We start from the raw sequence: 19,284 nt of genomic DNA, 5'->3' as shown, positions 1-19,284 counted from the left end.
ACCATCACTGGGGGTACAGAAGCCTTTTTTTCCTTTTAGGGGAGACACTGAAGGGTTTTGAGGCACATGATTAGACTGGCTTTTTAACAGAACATCCTGGCAGTATGGATTACGGACTGGAAAGAGACAAGCTTAGATTCTCTAAGAGGCCGGTGGGGGCCTAAACTAGGTCAGTGCAGCATTGTCCAGAAAAGAATAGATTTGAGAAATGTTTAGGAGGTGGAACTAGTAGGATTTGGTGGCTGACTGGGGGTAGGAAGTGAGGAAGAAGAAAGCATGGCCTGACACTCTGTAATTTCTACTTGGGTGTAATTGGCTTTATTGTGGTATCATTAACTATTAATAAAGTTAGAAACGGAGAGTAAAAGGGATTGAGGAGCAGCACTGGATGATGAGACAAAGAATTCCATTTGGGGCATGATATGTGTGAGTTGCCTATGGGACAGTCAGGCAGAGATGCTTGGTGGGCAGCTGGACAAATGAGCCTGAAGCTTGAGTCAGAGGTTGGTGCTGGCTGTGGAGATGTGGTGGTGGTTAAGACAAGGAGGGAAGACCAAACTGAAGCCATCTAGGAAGCATGTGTAGGATAAGCAGAACTGTGGCTGGTGTTCCGGAGAACACTGGAGGTGAGGGTACAGAGGGAAGCCCAGAAAGAAGTTTGAAAAGGAACAGTCATAGGGATGGGAGAGTTGCAGTGGATGGATCTTAGCAACTAATGGAACAAAGGGTTGTCAACAGTGTTGCATGCAGAAGAGAATGGATAAGATGAGGACCAAAGTGTGGTCACTAGATTTAGTACTATGAAAGTCACAGAAAAATACGGCACTAGTTCCCTTCCTAAGCTCCAGCACAACCTTGGAGTCCTTCTCAACTGTGTGCTTCCTCACAGTGGCCCCGGTCAATTAATTGGAGTTGGCAGAAGAGCTGACACCTGCCTGACCTTCCTTGTTAGGTTAGGATTACATCATTGGGGAGACAATGGATTGGGGAGACAATCCATTTCTAGGACTGGAAGAAAAGGCCAGGGCTGGGGAGGGAAGCCCTAGGGGGACGTGAAGTAGACTGAGAGGAAAAGAGCAGGAAATAGGTACGAGGAGATTTAGAATAGATGCTAAGAGCTGATGTGGGACCATCAGGAGATTCATGCGGGCCTAGATGAGGTTGGACAGGGTAGCATCATGGTAGCACCCTGCCCTGCAGTTGTGGGATTTTCTCCATCAGTCCATGGCAAGCTGGGGGTGGGAAAAGTGAATGGGATCAATTACTAATACATAGGAGTTGATACCCAGAGTCTGTGGCTCCAAGTGACCCAGGATGACTTATTCTTGGTGACCCTTGAATCCTCAACTGAAAAACAGATGGGTTGGATGGATGCTCTGTCTGGCTTCATTTCTAATTTCCTGGCAACGGTCCGTGGTACTTGTGCTGTTTGGGTCTCATTCCATTTGGATGCAAAACCTCTGGCCCAGAGACCAAATCTCACCCACTGCTTGCTTTCCTCAGGGTGAACCCTTCAGGTGATTACTGCCTAGCTCACTCAAATTTCCCCTGATGGGTTGCTCTGACTGATCTGAGCCTCTGAAAGGGTTAGAACAAAGCAATGAAAGAATTAAAAACAGTATTAATTAGTGATAGTGTTAACATTTCAAATGGAATTAACATCTCCCAGCCAGGTGACCAGATAAATTACTTTTGTAGGTAATTATGATAAGCAATTAACACTAAATGAGATAAGTGATCCCTTGCCTGGTGCCTGGAACATTTTCTTCCTCTCTTTCCTCAAAATCTTCTGAAAAGCTCTCATTTTGGCTAACCCTATTTTCTACCTTCATCCTTTGCCAGCCATAATATGTAATGTAAACTATTTTTGGGCTTAGTGGTAAAGAACCTGCCTGCCAAAGCAGGAGACATAAGAGACACAGGTTCCATCCCTGGGTCGGGAAGATCCCCTGGAGGAGGGCATGGCAACCCACTCCAGTATCCTTGCCTGGAGAATCTCATGGACAGAGGAGCCTGGTGGGCTATGATCCATAGGGTCACAAAGAGGCGGACATGACTGAAGTAACTTAGCACACACACGAACTATTTTTAAAATATTGTATTAGTGAGGCTGCCTTTGTTCCCAGGTTTAAAGCAGGAGAGTCCAAGTTATAAATAGCATATGAACATAAAAATGTTCAGTTTCCTCACCATTTACTAAAAACATACCAAAGAAGACAGTAACGATGCAACAGTTTGCTCTTAATCAAAGTGGGGGAAGGTGGGGAGAGGTCCCAGGGTCTAGAAGAACTCATCCTTTGCAGCTGACATCATAGACAAGCATTCGAGGCAGGATTATGGAGCCAGATGGCTTGGATTTGAACCTGGCTCTGCCACTTGCTGGAAAAGTGGCCTTGGACAGGTTGTTTTACCTCGTTATGCCTTGGTGTCCTGTAAAATGGGATGATAATAGTACTTACCTCCTAAAACTATTGTGGCTTTTGTATGAACTGATGTATCTGAAGCTCTTATGACACAGTTGGCTCATAGTAAGCAGTGTGTAAATGTGACTTTTTAAAATATTATAATCTTTTTTCAGAGGACAGTTGAGCAATATGTATTGAAATGTCATAATCCTTGACCCAGTTATTTCACTCCTGGGAATGAATCTCAAAGAACTAATTTAAGGGGAAAAAAAAGATTAAAACTATGGACAAAAGTTTTGAAACAATTTTACTTACAAAGCAAATAACAAGAAACCACCCAAAAAGTCACCCAAAGGGTAATGGTAAAATCAGTGTTGTATCAGCATGGTAGAATAGTCTGCCCCGGGTAAGATTTGTTGTTGCTGTTCAGTTGCTTAGTCATGTCTGATGCTTTGCAACTTCATGGACTGCAGCACAGGCTTCCCTGTCCTTCACTATCTCCTGGAGATTACTCAAACTTATTTCCACTGAGCTGATGATGCCATCCAGCCATATCATCCTTTGTCACCCCCTTCTCCTGTCCTCAATCTTTCCCAGCCTCAGGTTAAGGTGAGTGACATTAATTACAAATGTATTATCCAGTTGCTAAGACCTGTCCGGCTTTTTGTGACCCCATGAACTGCAGCATGCCAGGCTTCCCCCTCCTTCATTGTTTCCCTGAGTTTGCTCAAACTCATGTCCACTGAGTCAGTGATGCCATCAACCATCTCATCGTCTGTCGCCCCCCTTCTCCTCTTGCCCTCGATCTTTCCCAAATGCATAGCATAGTGAAGTGTTTATGAAGTAATATTTGATGAAAAAAGCGATCACAGAATTGTATATCTGTTTTGATAACTTTATAAACAATCGACACATGTTGCCTGTACTTTTGGAGATTAGAAAGGACTTCTTAAGATTTACCTTTAGGTGTTTTAATTAATTAATTAATTAAAGTGGAAACAAGTTTATTTAAAGAGCTACACATTCCATAGGGAGAATGAAGTTCGTTTCAGAAAGTGAGAGCGGCCTACTTTCAGGTATTTTAAAGTAGGTTGAATACCAAACAAAATTTATGTTTACATTAGGTGTCGGGCACGTATGCAGAAACCTTGCCTCTCAAGTGCTTGGTACTCAGTCACCTACCGTGACTGCCAAGCCCTGACAACACCACTCCACCCTCCTCTCCGGGGCCAGGTCACCTACCTTCTTCTGTGCAAGGCACCGACTCGGCCACACTGTCTGTGATCCGTCACAGACAGAAGTGTCTTAAGAGCACCTCAGACCAGGGCGGCCCAGTGTTTGGCACGCAGTGAGCATTTAAGAAATGTTTGTTGAATTATACATACATGTGTTCATAAGTGTGTGTATAAACATATACAGGATTTGAATTTTTTTCTCCCGTCTTGGTCAACGTCTTCATTAGCGGAGAAAAGGGAGAGGACAGGGATTATCCTCATTGCCAGCAATGATTCAGGGCAGCAAACACTTTGCTTTTGTTTTTGCTTTTTTGTCTTCAAGGCCTCTTCCATACGCTGATCAAGTGTTCTAGCGACAAATAGCTTCCCTTTAACAGTATGTGTGGCATCACCCTGAGAAAACCAGCCTTATGTGGACACGACATTAGCACCCATCAGGCAAGTAGAGGACAGCCCCAGACCATATGTAATCATGTGCCAAAATGCACACAGAGAGGCACCTGTCTGCTACTATGATCATATTAAAAATCACAGGAGACTTGGGGATTCCCCGGTGGTCCTGGGTTAGGACTCGATGCTTTCACTGCAGTGGTCTGGGTTCGATCCCCAGTCAGGGAACCAAGGCCCACACGCTGTGAGGTGCAGTGGGAAAAAATTACAAAATACTTATTTACAAAACAGAAATAGACTCAAGACAAAGAAAACAAACTTATGGCTACCAAAGGGAAAAGGGGGTGGGTGAGGGATAAATAAGGATTTTGAGATGAAAAGATACACACTACTATATAGAAAATGGATACCAAACAAGATGTATTATACAGCACAGGGAACTATAGTCAATATCTTGTAATAACCTATGATGGAAAAGAATCTGAGAAAGAATTATATATATATATATAAAGAATATATATAATGGAATTATCTAAATTTGTAAACATTGTAAACAACATTGTAAATCAGCTATGTAAAAAAGTGTAAAAATCAACTATAATTCAATTAGAAAAAAACACACAGAAATAACTTTAAAAACTTCCCTGTTAATATATAATATGCTCTTATTTCTAAGGAATTTTAAGGGCCTCAAGTCTCAATCCAAGTGATTATGGTGAGATGGAAAGAACATTAACTGATAATTAGGAAATTTATATTCTAAATTTGGCTCCCCTACATGTATGATTTTGAACAAGTCCCTTCTTCTCTCTGGGCCTATAAAATTATAGTGTTGAACTGGATGATCTCAAAGGTCCCTTCTGGCTATTAACGTCTGGTTCATGAAGTCTGGGCGTTCTGACACCCTAAAACTCTGCTGGAACCCAGGCGTGCTTCTGTCGCTGCGTCTGGTGTGAAGAGCCCAGGACCCTGGATCAGGGGCAGTTGGTGAGCTCACTTTGCTGCGTTTCAGCCCAGTTCCCACTCCTTCTAGAAGAAGGTTGAGTAGCTGCTTGGTGATCTTCCCAGGGGAAGCCTAACAGCCCCAGAGGGCCAGAGCGGGTCTTCTAGGGTTGATGGCTGCTGCAGATTGTACCAGAGGAATCGACAATCTACCCTCTGTTTTCCCATGAGATTTGTGGATCCTTTTGTGAATAGTCCATGGCTTGCAAATGGGATTTCTATCTTGCAACTCTCTTCCTCCCCTAAGAAGACTCCAAGGTGCTCATCACCCCTTCACTACAAACTGCGCTCCTGGCGGGCTTTACTCATTCCTCCTCGTCGGGAACTCTAAGCCCTTCTGATCGCGAACCTTGATTCTGGCCACCAGAGGGCACTCCTGCAATGTGGACATCAATAGTTCTCTGGCCGTTGGTGGAGCCAGGGTCCCATCTTAGGACATCTGGACTTGCAGAAGCCATTCTTAAGTGATTCTCAAGCGGGTGCGGTTTCTTCCCCTGGGGGGACATTTCATCAGGTCTAGAAGAGGGGAGATGGGGAGAGTGCTACTGGTACCTAGAGGCCAGGAATGCATAGGGTAGCTCCTTACCAACAGAGAATTTTGCAGCCCCAAATGTCAATAGGTTGAGGTTGAGAACTTCTGCTCAACTTGAATCTGTTGTCTAAACGGCAGAGTGCACCATCTGGAAATTTATGTCCTCTGAAGCTGAGCTTTCAGTCTCCTGGGTTCACCTCCTCCAAAAACAAACTTTAGAAAAGTGACCACAAAGCATTTTTTATTGTCTGAAACGTGGGGATCATAGCAACAAACCATTGACGAGGAGGAGGGGTCAGGCAGAAGGCACACGGGGGTCCCTATTTATGGGACCCTGTCCTTGAGACTGGCCTCTCTGAAGAAGACACTAGCCCTATGACAGTGAGATCCATTTCCTTGTGTCGAAGCAGACAACATTAGCTCTTTGTTTCCCTAAACTGGGTAGGATGATGGGAAAGCCCCAGGCTGGGGGTTCATCCTTCCCATAGGACTGGGGATGGGCCTGTGACTTTGGGAGTGAATGAGAAGCAGTTTTCACTGTAGCTCCTAGGATCTCCCTGGAGAGACAGTCTGAGGTCCCCCTTTTGGGCATCTGGGGTAAGGGAGAGAGACCGAGATGAAGACCACTCACAGATGCTTTCTCCCAGCCTCTCTCCAGCTTGGAAGCCTGGGGGCTGGTTCCTTGATCATCTTAACCTTTCTGTGGGATGAGGGCTTAGCCCCACCTTTCTCTGGGTCTCTTCTTCCCCATTCCATCCATGAGAACAGGCATCTGCCACAAATAAGGCCTGAGCGGCAGTGAAAAGCAGAATGAACAGGGAGCTCCAAGAGAAGGATGCGCCCCTACTCTTTGGATGAGAGGCAGGGACAAACGAGGGACAAAAGGCACCCTCTGAGCCTCCTTGGTTTCTGCTCTCCATCGTGGGAAGGAAGTAGAGAGAAATCCTAAACCTATAATTGGCAGCCTAGAGATAGCAGAGCAATATGGTTCTGTTGCCTTGGCTCCTGGAACGTTCTTCTTTTCTGATGGCTTCTCCTTAGTTGAACAAAAGACCCCTCTCTCCTCTTCCCCCGGCCACCTGATGCTTCAGTGGGGACCCCTGCCAACACCCTACTTCATCCCCTTAGAACTCTGCTTAGAAGTCCACGGCAGGGACCTGGGGTCGCTCTGTGAAGACCTCTGCTCTGCTCTGAAGTTCCTTCCTTGAGGCTGGTTTCCCACTGGTCTGGGGAGCGACTCGGGCTGCAGTCTCAGCCTTTCTCTCTGGGACATGAAGGCAGCAGAGGGAGGAGACGGGCTGGATCGATTTCTACTAGGCCTCAGGACCCCTCCCAGACCCCCTCCTCCCACCTCTTCCCATCAGAAATCTTGGGTGGCCTTTAGCTCCACACCAGATAGAGGGCAGCAGGGGTGGTCAGCCAGGAGGGCGGTTTGCCAAGGGCATTTTATTTGTGGTTTGCCGTGGAGTGTTACGGAGCTGAGGAGGCCCGTCCCTCCTGATCCCACCTGCTTAGGTCTTGGAGAAAGAAGGGGACAGGAGCTCCCAGGGTCACAGAAAGCAGAGGGGTGGGAGAGAGGCGCATGGAGGCACAGGAGAGAGACGGGAGACCTTAGCCCGGGTGAGGGGCAAGTGCCCACGGAAGAAAGCAATTGCCCTGAGACCCGGGGGAAAAAACAAGCCTCCTGACCCCTCCCCAACTTAGACTCTTAATTTCCCCTCTTGTGCGGGCAGGTATGGGGTCTTTCAAATGATGGGAACCTCTTTCTCATCTCCCTCAGACAAGAAAAAAATTGAGATTAAGAATGTCTCCTTAATGTGATCAGCTGTTTGGTGAGGGGGCACTCTGCCTCGGGTTTCCCAGCCTCACATATACTCCTTTCCTGCGATGCTCCGGTCCCCGTGGGTCCAACTCAGATCATCCTGCTTCCAGCCAGGGGAAGGTGCAAAGCCAGAAGGGAGGTAGACAAGAGGACAGATGGAGTTTGGGGGACTCCCTGCAACTTCACATCTTCCTCCCCCGTTAAGGAGGGTCCAGGGGCCACACTGCTTTGAAGCTCTCCAGACTAGGGGATGCGGGGCTTTCCTCTCCAGTGCTGGCTCCCTGCCTCTCTGAGGAGAAGCCCTCCCTGGGAGCCGACGTGGTCTCGGGCTTTACCTCCAGCCCCTCGGGCCTCAGGGACCAGAGTCGGAGCCTCTCCTCAGCCCCCTGCGCCAGTCTGGCCAACAGTGGAAGCTCTGGAAAATGCTGGGCTGCTGGGGCACAGATGGGTCCTGGGAGCAGGGTGCCTGGCGTGGAGGACCCTGGGAAGTGCTGCTCTGGGGCGACAGGGGGCAAGAAGGGTGCTGAGAGGCGGGGCCAGTTGGACGGGACAGGGAATGGTAGGGGAGGGGTAAAGGGGGCAAAACTGGATGGGTCGTCTAGGGGGCTCCCCAGATGGCAGCAAGAGCCAAACCGGCAGGAGACCGGGGCAGAGCCAAGTCCTAGAGAGAGAGAGAGAGAGAGAGAAGGGGAGAGAGGGGGAGAGAGAGAAAGAGTCAGTGAGTGTCCACCGTTGGAGATGCCCCCTTTTACCACCCACTTCCTATTTCTTTTTGCTCCTGCTTGAAACTTTCTCTCCCCACCCGGGCACTTTCTTTTTTTCTATGATTCACATCTTATCATAAATGTCATTTCTTTGGGGAAGCCTCCGTGCCTCCCCAGCCTGGGTGAAAGCCCCTGGACAACCCTCTCGCCCTCCTTCCTGGTCCTCTCCTCCAGGGCCTGTTGTTCAGAATCAGGAGTCATTTGTGAGATTGCTTAATACCTGTGTCCCCAGCACTGTGGGAGCAGGAACTGTGTCTGTTTTATTTTGGATCCTGGGATCCAGCCCATCCTGGCGTGTATTAAGTGCTCAATAAAAATGCATTGGCTGAATGAATTGAGGATATTCTTTGCCATAATTCAGTGGATCCATTCTTCTCTCTCCTCATCCCTGTAGAAGACGACTCTAGCTCTATTCTTGTTTGCAAAGAGCTGGCTGTGTGGCTCTGGGTTTGTCATTAAATCCCCAGGTCTCAGTTTCTTCATCCATGAAACCTCTTCTCCCAGCTACGATCAAGCAGTGTCACGGGTACAAAGGGGCCTGCAGAGCTGTGAGGCCAATGTGTGTGGGGTGAGCCCCAGCCTTCCCTTGCTCTGGCTGGCTCTGGCCCATAGCTCTCTTCCTCCAAGAAGCTCTCCCTCCTTCCATTCTTTCCAAATCTACCCTATTTCCCCAGGATCCTACAATAGGGGCTCCTAGCCTGGGATTTCTGGGAATGATCATATAGAATTTCACACCACTTCCTATAGTTCAAAAAACCTAACTCCAGAGCTTCCCTAGTGGCCCAGTGGTGAAGAATGTGCCTGCCAATGCAGGAGACATGAATTCAATCCCAGGTCTGGGCAGATCCCATATGCAGCGGAGCAACTAAGCCTGTGTGTGTGCATGTGTGCACACTCAGTCATGTCCAATTCTCCAGACCCCATAGACTGGAACCCTCCAGGCGCCTCTGTCCATGGAATTTTCCAGGCAAGAATACTAGAGTGGGTTGCCATTTCCTACTCCAGGGGATCTTCCCGATCCAGGGATTGAACCTGGGTCTCTTGTGTCAGCAGGTGAATTCTTTACCACTGAGCCGCCTGGAAAGCCCAACTAAGACCATGCGCCACGCTATTGAGCCTGTGCTTTAGAGCCCAGGAGTTGGGGCTACTGAGCCCATGTGCCACAGCTACTGAAGCCCGCATGCCCTAGAGCCTGTGCTTGGCAACAAGAGAAGCCACCGCAATAAGAAGCCTGGGCACCACAGCTCAAGAGTAGCCCCCGCTCACCACAACTGGAGAAAAGTCTGCACAGCAATGAAGACCCAGCACAGCCAAATAAACAAAATTGTTGAAAACAACTAACCAACCAAACAAACAAAATCTAAGTCCAGTTCCACATTTTTTCTTAGCGAGGTCAAGTATGAACTCAAGGTAGTAGTAACACCAGCAGGGCTATAGCTGGTAACAACTGGAAAAATCATTTAGTTATTACTTAATTCATCCAATTTATTTGGTAAGAACAAATTTCTGACATTGGATCTGTGAAAGGGGAAAACAGATAAGATAATTCTTCATGAGGCAAAGCATGGACACCCCTACCAGCGTGTATATGTTAGTCGCTCAGTCGTGCCTGACTCTTTGCGACCCTTGGACTGTAGCCCTCCAGGCTCCTCTGTCCATGAAATTCTCCAGGCAAGAATATTAGAGTGGGTTGCCATTTCCTCCTTCAGGGGAGTCGTCCCAACCCAGGGATTGAACCCGGGTCTCCTGCGTTGTAGGAGGATTCTTTACCATCTGAGCCACCAGGTAAGCAAAGGTCATACAAGTATGGAATGCAGCCTACATGGACTGTAGAACGCCAGGCTCTTCTGTCCACGGCATTCTCCAGGCCAGAGTACCAGAGTGGGTAGCCAGTTCCTTCTCCAGGGGATCTTCCCAGCCCAGGGATTGAACCCAGGTCTCCTGCACTGCAGGTGGACTCTTGACCACCTGAGCCATCAGGGAAGCCCAGCATGTACCTTCTCCTGAATCATTGTCCTTTCCTTGGATTCTTAGGTGAAGTGGGGACTGTTGTTTTTCCCCCAGGAAGGCCGGATCCCTTGGGGGTTCTGAAGACAGCGTCTCCGTCAGAGCCCTACAGCTGAGCAGGCAAGTGGAGGAGATGGTTCTAAGAGTCCTCCTCCCCTTCCCCTCCCCTTCCCAGCTCTAACCCTGTGGCTTCCTGCCGCTGGCTCAGTAGTCCTGGCCTCTCTGCTGCCCAGAAGCAGTTCTGAGTGAAGGCGGAGTGAGGGGTTGGCACTGCCTTCTGGAATCCCAGTTCAGAAGTGGGCCATGTGGGTGCTGCTGGCCTTCCGGTGACCTAACCTGCTGAGCAGGGCTCAGGGCCCCAGGGCCCCAGGACAGGTAGGGCCTGTACCCACAGAGGGCAGGGAGGTGCAAAACAACCCCGAGCTGGGGCTCGCCAGGGAATACTTTTTTTTTCCCCCTGATAGCTTCTCAAAGAGAGAAGCTCTGTGCCCAGGGCATTCCCAGAACGAGGAAGGGGCGGGTGAGAGTGGAAGAACAGGGAGGTGTTCAGGTGCTGTCTTGCTCTAGGCTGCCAGACTTGTGGCCCTGCGAGTCCTGGCAGGCCTCGGGCCGCCCCCCGCCCACAGCCTTGGCTGCGCTCGTGAGGGCCTGTGGCCAGGTGCTCTGCGTTCTCTGGGAGGTGGGACCTCTGGACTCCCAGCTGCACTGGAGTGGGGCTAAGGCCAAGGGTCTTTGTTCCACAAAATTGCCAGAAGTGGAGGGACATGTCAAGGATCTCTGTGATCTTTTTCACAGAAAAGTCTGATTTTGCTGTTTCCCAGGTTACAGCCCTGGAAGAGGTGGCCCCTGCCTGCATTTTTACCATGTGCCCCTCAATCGCCCTGTGCTGCCACACTGGTGAGCTCCCAGGGCCTCTTTCCTGCCCCAGGACCTTTGCACACCGTGTGCTCTCTGCTTGCCCTCTGCTTTCCTCTCTCCCTCTGAACTAATCTGGCACCGGTTTACATTCTGGGTCTCAGCTCAAATGTCACTTTGTCAAGCAAGTCTTCCTGGCTGCTCTCTGCACCCTGAACTTCTCTGTAGCATTTGGTACAGATACCAATACTTGTCAGTTTGCTGGATTATTAACTGAATATCTGCAAACCCCCTCTTGCCTACAAGCTTTATAAAGGCAATATGCTCACATTGGCACCCCAAGCCCTAGGACAGGGCCTGGCACATTCAACAGGAGCTCATGCGCTATCTGTTGAAAGAAGTAATGAGTGAATGAATGAATGAATGAATGAACTTTATCTTTCCAATTTCTCTTCAGCTGGGCCTCCTTCTCCACCAAGGCCTTTGCCTTGGTTCTGGCTCCATCACCAGCTACCTAGATCTTTAAAAGCCTCCAGCACCAGTTGTAGGCGTCCTACATCCCAAACTCTACATACATCCCAAGTTGTCTTTGTAAAGTGAACATCTGGACACATTTCTCCCTCTAGGTTCCTCTTGCTTTCAGGATTAAGTCCAAGCCCTTCAGCATGGCTTCTGAGGCCCTCTGGGCTGGGACTAAATGCCCATTTCCCTTGCCAGCATCATCTTGCCAGCCGTGTCTCTCCTCTTCCTCCTCATCCCTGCTCCTGTCACATGCCTCACTCTGACCATGTAAGCTACTAGCAGATCTTCAGGTTTGACTACACCCATTTGCAGCTTTTTCCTTTATAAATGCTGTTCCCTCTGCCTGGACATCTTCACCTGCTCAGGCGGAGCCTCCTCCAGGAAGCCCCAACTCCTCTGCATTCCAGTAGCACCGTGTGCTTCCCTGAATCCCAGTACTGGTCACTGACCACCCTCCTGTTTCTGCTCCTCACTGGTCTCTCAGCATCCTGAGGGCTGTCTTTCATACGTGGATCCCCACACCTAATTAATAGCTGCTGCTGCTGCTAAGTCGCTTCAGTCGTGTCTGACTCTGTGTGACCCCATAGATGGCAGCCCACCAGGTTCCCCCGTCCATGGGATTTTTCAGGAAAGAGTACTGGAGTGGGTAGCCATTGCCTTCTCCGAGTAAATAGCTGGTGTGCATTAAATGTTTGTTGACTGTATACACGATGCATCCCCTGACTCATGCCCCCTCTTCCAAGTGCTCAATCTGAAGGGTTCTCCCCTCCTCTGTTCAAACTTCCCTGGGCCCTCTCCAGGCGCAAGCACTCACGGTGGGCGCTGCTGCTGCTTCCCTTCTTGTTCCCAGAGGCCTCTGGTGGCCCTTGAGGGGTCCGCTGTCCCGCCAGCTGCTCCGCCACGGCCCGATGGGCGAACAGCATGCTGTGTAGGAGCTGGGGAGTGAGGAGAGGCAGGCACGGGGGCGGAACGGGCCCTCCTTGGTATGTATTCCATAGCACACATTGTTTAACAACCAGTCATTAAAATAATGAAATAGTCTCATAATGGTTCTTAAGTAAGCACTGCCCACATGTCCCGCACCCTCTCTGAAGACCCCACCCCCTTCCCTGTGACCCACCATTAAAGGAGTCACACCTGGTGCAGAAGGAGTTGCCCTCTCTCACAGGCTATATTGTAGGGATTGTTAAAAATGGAGGGGTGATTCAGAGTATCACGTCCGCCCCTGGGACACTCAGGGACTAGGATGCAGGGGGAGAAGAACACTGAAAGCTGATGGGCCCCCAAGGCAGAGAGGAGGGTGGGGGCATTCTGGATGGAGAGGCAGGGCCTGGTGGAGCTCTGGGGATGGGACCGGCTTTCGTGCCTACCTCACTCTGTACACCCATGGGTAGCAGCGCTGGCTGAAATAGAGCAGGGGCCCCCAGCAGCAAGTGGGGGGACGGGGGTGCCCGGATCTCCCACAGAGGGTAGTTAACGACGATGAGCTTGCTGAAGTTGAATTTGTAAGTGAACCTTTTGCCTTTGGTCTTGTGCAGGATCCTCTTATTGTAGTAATATCTGGAGATCCCAAGGATGAGAGCAGGAGGTTGGCAGGGAGGATGCTTTCAAGAGACCCAGCCACATCCCTGCTCCCCAGGTTGGCAAGATTGACCCCTAGCTGTTCTTGGATAACCGCTAGACACCCTGTCACCTTCCAGAGCATTTCCTAAGCCTCGGAGGGGCGGGAATTGGACAGGGGTGCCAGAAACCACCGCCTTTTTTTCTGAACTCTGTCCTCTCTGGTCCCAACGGCCGCCACCTCTCACCTGAGGGCCCGGCTCAGCTTGTCGTAATTCATCTGTGGTTTGCACTTCCTGCGGCCCCAGAGGCGGGCCACCTCATCTGGGTCCTTGATGACGAATTCCCCGTATTCTCCCTGCTGCCAGGCGATGACATGGCGGAACTCCTCCTTCTGCAGCAGCTCCAGAATGAAGTGCCACAGTTGGATCTGCCGGGAGCCCGGGGACGACTCGGCCTTGTAGGCCCAGTCGGGGAAGGCCAGGCCTGGGGTGGAGAGGGGAGTCAGCACCGCCGCACCGCTCCCCGAGGCCTCCTCCGGGGCGCCGCTGGGACCCCTGGCAGAGGCTCACCTGGGATCCAGGCGTTGCCAGCCGCGGAGATGGCAGGGAGGTGCTTGGCCAGGCAGCTGCAGTGCATGGTCCACTTCCAGGGAGCGAGGGCTGCGTCCGGGCCTTGCAGGGAAAGAGTCCCCTTAGCAGGAAGGAAGGAAGAAGGCAGGGGAGGAGGAAGTGAAAGAGGAAGGAAAGAAAGAAGAGGGGGGAGACTGGGCAAGGGCAGAGGGGTCTGAGCAGGACACTCCCCTGCGGCCAGGCTGGGTCAAACCTCCCCTGGGGACCTCCTCACTGGCCAGGGGCTGACCCAGGACTCGGGGTTTGAGGCTGAGCCGCTTAAATAGACGGAGAGGAATGCAAAGGGTCCTAGATCTTGCCCCCTAGATTCTCCCCCTGCTGGGGGATTTAGACAGAGAATGAGATCTCTTCTCAGGGCTTAACAGGATTGAGGTTTTTCCCAAGAGAAGACAAGCTAAAATGTAATTAATCGGCTCTTTCTAAACCTCGAAGGGAAGGAGGTGGCTGATTGACAGACCCATACCTTTATAGTGCTTAGAACAATTTTACATTTGAGAAGAGGAGGGATTGTTGTGTGTTTACTCACTGAGACGTCTCAAATGCCTAGCAGAGTACCTGACTTTTCATGGATGTTCAAGAAATGATTCTTGGTAGAATCAGAGAATGATGATGAATGTGTTAAGGATGTCACTTTGTGTTTAACCTACGTCTTCCCCCTTGGAGTGTCAGCTCCCTGTGGTCAGGAACCCTGGGTGTCTTTTTCACTGCTGGCTCCCCAGATCTCAGCCTAACCGAGGGGCTTGTACTCACAGACAAATAAATATTTGTTGAATTAATGAACCCTGGACAAGGAAGAAGGAATCTTGCTGGTTCCCAGTTTAGCTTGGGGTGGGATAGGGGCAGCTGGTGAGACGGGAGAAGACTGGGGAACCAGCCCTAGTGAGATAAACTTGCCTGTTGCAGGTGAGGGGAGGAGAGGAGTTGTCTTTGTCCCAAAGCCTTCTGGATGGAACTGAGGATGATGCGAAAGGCTGGCTGGCTTCCACCGTCACGAGTGCAGGAGGAACCAACAGGCCAGAGGACAAGGAGAGATGGGAGGGGGGAGGGTCCGGCAGAATGAGAGGCCTGCTTCAGGCTGGGCCAGACGCATGGGGTTACCTGACTGTTTCGGACAACTCGCTCACCAGCAGGGGACCGGCTCACACCACCTGGACTCTGAGTTTCCATCTTCACTGCAGTTAGCACGAGGCAAGCGCTGTTCTCAACTAGAACTTCCTAGGCCGTCAGGTCTGGGGGCAAGTGAGAGCTTATCTGGAGTAGCCTCCTCACTTGCTAGATGAGGCTCAGAGAGGGAAAGTGACTTGCTACACCACGTGTGGCTGCTCCCCACCGCCCCACTCCTATTCCACAGCACTTTCTCCTACACTCTGCTGCCTTAAGACTTAAATCATCTGTAAAACCGCTTCTCAAACTCTGCTGTGCATAAGAGTCGCCTGGGGATCTCTTTAAAATGCAGATTCTAATTCAGTGGGACTTGGTGGAATTTGAGATTCTGCATTTCTAACAAGCTCCTAGGTGATCCCAATGCTCCTGGTCTGTGGGCTGTACTGTGAGTAGCAAGAACCCATTCTTTACCGACTGAGCCACCAGGGAAGCCAACTATAGTTCAATAAAATAAAATAAGAAGTCAAGGAGTTCCATCCCTGCTCTCTCTACCCCCACACCCAGAGGTCACTGGGTCTCTTGCTCTCCTTGTCGCAGGGAACACTCTGCTCCAGGGTAGGCCAGCTGACAAACCTACAGCCTGTTGATGACAAGTGTGTTCAGGGGTCACCAGTCCAGCCTGAGCAGAGAGCATCTGCAGAAATTAAGGCAGACAGGTCCGTGCCCTGTGAGTACGTCCATGCCCACTCTGAATCTGGGTGAATAGGTTTTCCCACCTGTCTGTCTCTAAACTGATAGCTGATATTCTAGGATCTTCTCTCCTTCCTTCCCTCCCCTGAAGCAGATGCCCCTACTCCTCTCCCACCCTCTTTTCCCGCTCTATCTATTGGGAGTCAGATGCAAGCATGCTAAGTTGCTTTAGTCGTGTCCAACTCTTTGTAACTCGATAGTTGTAGCCTGCTAGGCTTCTCTGTCCATGGGATTCTCCAGGCAAGAATACTGGAGTGGGTTGCTGTTTCCTTCTCCAGGGGATCTTCCCAACCCAGGGATGGAACCCGTGTCTCTTAGGTCTCCTGCATTGGCAGGAGGGTTCTTTACCACTAGCGCCACCTGGGAAGCAACTCATTGGGAAGTTCCTCCTTTGTCTAACCTCCAGCTGCTTGGGGATCTCTCCTACCTCACCTCAGGAGAACGGATGGGGAAATAGGGGGTGCAGAGGTGACAGATGCCGAAGGAGGAGTGTTCCTTGGAGGAAGTAGATATAATGCCTAGGGCTGCTGTGCCTGCTGGATCTGATAAAGTTTCCTGATCTGGAGGGTTTGAGACCTCAGGTTTAGGATCTGGCAAGAAGGGAACAATAAACCCACTACAGAGCAGACACTCAGGGCGCCCTGCACTGTGCGGAGGAATTGACACATCTTGAACCTCACAGGAAGTATCAGCTGAGATGGAACTCAGAGGTGCTGAGTGACTTCTCTAGGGTCACACACACAGCTCTTAAGTGAAAGAGTGGAAAGCAAGACCTTAATTCAACATTTATGATATTCAGCCACCTAGGTAGGCTACCCACACCCTCTCTCCTGCTCCTTCAAAGAAAAAAATTAAAAATACTAAGTCAAAGTAGGTCAAACTCTGGGTTTCCTAAATGCCTCAGCCTCCTCCTTGGCTTCTCCCATGTTTGTGAGAGTCCTTCCTGGACCCTCACATGTCTGAGGAGCTTGCTGGTTCTGGGTGTGGAAATCCTCACTGCTGGTAAGTCCTGCCAAATGTCTTCCCTCTAGTCCATGCTTTTCTGTTGGAGTCCCTGAGCTGGCCATGGGGAACCCTCAGAAAGGAGTGGGTTTTAGTTCTACCTTCACATCTAGGAATTTCTCTGGCTGTTTAACCTTAATTCCTCATACTTTAAAAAAAAAATTGTTTTAATTGGAGGATAATTGCTTTCCTTATTGTGCTGGTTTCTGCCATATATCAGAGTGAATCAGCCACAGATATACCCATACCTCCTCCCTCCAGAACCTCCCTCCCATCTCCCGCCTCCTTTCACCCCTCTGGGTGGTCACAGAGCACTGGGGTGAGCTCCTGGGTCACACAGAAATGCCCACTAGCTATCCATTTGATACATGGTGATGTATATTTTACATTTTACACATGCTATTCTCTCAATTCACCCAACCCTCTCCTTCTTCCACTGTGTCCACAAGTCTGTTTTCTATGTCTGTGTCTCCATTGCTGCCCTGCAAATGGTTTCATCAGTACCATCTTTCTAGATTCCATACACATGCGTTAATATACCATATTTCTCTTTTTGACTTACTTCACTGTGTTTAATAGGCTCTAGGTGCATCCAGCTCATTAGGACTGATTTTAACCCACATTCTGGTGGCAATGCTCCCCAAGGCTGGGGGCAGGTGTCCCTACTCTGTCTATTCCCCCCATCTCCCAGCTCCCTCCTTCTTGTCCTGTGGGCTGGGGATTGAGGCAGGGGCAGCTCAAACAGGCCTTGAACAGCCCCTCCCGCCCCTACTACAGGATCAGTGCAATGGCCTGAGAGGATGAGTATTGAGAACCATAAATCACAAAGGATCATAACCCAATCTTGAATGATCAGAGAGCCTGCTCTTAAGGGCTTTGTATTTCCTGATGGGTTATAGGAGCAAGCAATTATTATTGTTATCATTACCATTATTCTGATTATTAATAATATGATTAATCCCCTTGACCAACTGGCAAGGGCCCATTGCAACACATGTAGGTTTTAGGTCATTATTTAAGAAAAGCAACAGAGATAACAATGATAAAATAGAGAGTAAGTCTTAGCCTGGTGGTTGGAGCCAAACAAAATGTCCCAAGCAGTTTTACCTTTTCAAGGGTTTACTTAATATGAATTGGGCCCCTATCATGCACCTAGCATTGGGCTTGACATTTTTTCCCCTTATGTTAGTTACTTCATTGAATCTTCACAATGATCCTTTGTGGTGGGTATCGTTATCTTCATTTTTCAAGCTGAGGAAATTGAGGTTCAAAAGATTAGGAGACTTGCATAAGATCCCAGGGCAAGTGGTGGAGCCGGATGGAAACAGGTCTGTCTGACTCCAGGCTCCCAGGTGTAATTAATCAGGGCAGAAAACTTGGGAGCAGGGGCGAGGCTGGCAGGAGGCCCTGGGGTCCTGAAAGAGGCGCTCCAGTTAAACCTAAGGAGTGGGCTCTTTGCCTGAAAGATGATCAGTGGGGACCCCAGGAAGCCAGAGGACATCAGACAGGCAGGGTGGAATACAGAGACAGTGAGAAAGACAGGAACACACCCAGAACTAAAAAACCCTCAGAGTTCAAGACCAAGGTTGCCTCCATGCAAAGTAGGAAATTTATGCCTCAAAGACACTTTGTTGTTGGCCCTTCTGAGGGGCTAAAGTGGATTGTCCCCATAATCTGATTGTTTGGACACAAGCAAGTCTTCTCAATGACTGCTTGACTGATGCAGTGGGAAGACAAACTGTTTGTAAATTCAAAGGCAGCTGAAAGAGAGGGCAAGTGAGTCAGTGAGGAAGAGAGTGAATCAGAGAGGATGAGGCAGACAAATAGCATTGTGGAAATTGGATGCTGTGGACACAGGTGAGGTCCAGATACCACCCCAGGAGAGACCGAAAAAGCAGAGTGGAGAAACCAGCCCAGAGGGGCAACCAGGGAAATACAGGCTGGTGGGCTGGGGGTGGGGTGGGGTGGGTAGTATTTTCTGCTGGGGAGCACTGAGCAAACTGTGTATCCCTCACCCCTCCACCAAATCCCCAATCTGATTAGAAGCCTCTAGTCTCTCCCCTTGATCTCAGCCCCAAGTAGGGAGTGTTAGTCCTGAGACCTTCCTTAATGCTATTAGTGAAAGCAGCTTAGGTGGGCGAGCAAGACTGGGCTGGGGGCCTGGGAAGGGCAAAGCCAACACCTTTTACCTTGGGGAGTTTGGGGGAGGAGCTGGGATAGTTGTCCTCCTTCACCAAGGACATCTTGTCCCTTCTGTCAAACCTAGAGACTCTAGGGCAGAGGACCCCTTCTGGATGCTTCCTGGCTGGGAATCTAGCCAGCTGAACCCTGTCTCCCTCCCGCAGGCCATCAGCCCACGCCTGTGAGAGACACCGCCTTCTCCGCCACTGCTCCTGCCAGGTTCACCCTACTTCTCCTGAGCCCTTCCTTCCTCCTCCCCAGCCCTGAGCTCCATCTCCAGGCTCCATCTCAACCTGCTCCTGTTGTCAGCTTCCCCGCCCCACCCCCATGCCCAGGGGTCTCAGATCTTTACCTCCTCTTCCCCTCAGCCCCTCCAGCCCCTTGCAGACTGAATCTGACTTTTGCCTCCATGGTCCCTGGGGGCCATGGGATTTAAAAGGTTTGTGTAACTCCATGGAGTAGAAACCCAAACCCAGACACCTCCATGCTCCACCCCCAGACCTGGCAGGAAGGGCGGTTAA

The 19,284-nt window shown here is 50.1% G+C and overlaps 1 protein-coding gene across 1 annotated transcript; it reads right to left on the bottom strand.

The window, feature by feature from the left end:
• Positions 1-5,797: 5,797 nt before the first annotated feature.
• Positions 5,798-13,836, bottom strand: ETV3L (ETS variant transcription factor 3 like). Its single transcript, XM_043446313.1, has 5 exons — positions 13,667-13,836; positions 13,343-13,580; positions 12,905-13,094; positions 12,349-12,469; positions 5,798-8,047 (listed from the first exon to the last, which is right to left on the bottom strand). The coding sequence occupies exons 1-5, from the start codon at positions 13,731-13,733 to the stop codon at positions 7,587-7,589; spliced, it is 1,077 nt and encodes a 358-aa protein (XP_043302248.1). The 5' UTR covers positions 13,734-13,836; the 3' UTR covers positions 5,798-7,586.
• Positions 13,837-19,284: the final 5,448 nt, after the last annotated feature.

This window comes from Cervus canadensis, chromosome 2, assembly GCF_019320065.1.
Source record: "Cervus canadensis isolate Bull #8, Minnesota chromosome 2, ASM1932006v1, whole genome shotgun sequence".
In the NCBI taxonomy this organism is placed as follows: Eukaryota; Metazoa; Chordata; class Mammalia; order Artiodactyla; family Cervidae; genus Cervus; species Cervus canadensis.
Note: the sequence above shows the minus strand (reverse complement) of the source record. Positions and strands in the feature narration are given on the sequence as shown.

What these genes read in the sequence shown, in the direction of transcription:
- ETV3L (XM_043446313.1), bottom strand. Translation starts at nt 13,733, where the DNA reads ATGCACTGCAGCTGCCTGGCCAAGCACCTCCCTGCCATCTCCGCGGCT. An exon ending in AAGCTGAGCCGGGCCCTCAG is followed by an intron (nt 13,095 to 13,342) that starts GTGAGAGGTGGC and finishes TGGGATCTCCAG; the next exon opens with ATATTACTACAATAAGAGGA. An exon ending in CCATGGGTGTACAGAGTGAG is followed by an intron (nt 12,470 to 12,904) that starts GTAGGCACGAAA and finishes CTCACTCCCCAG; the next exon opens with CTCCTACACAGCATGCTGTT.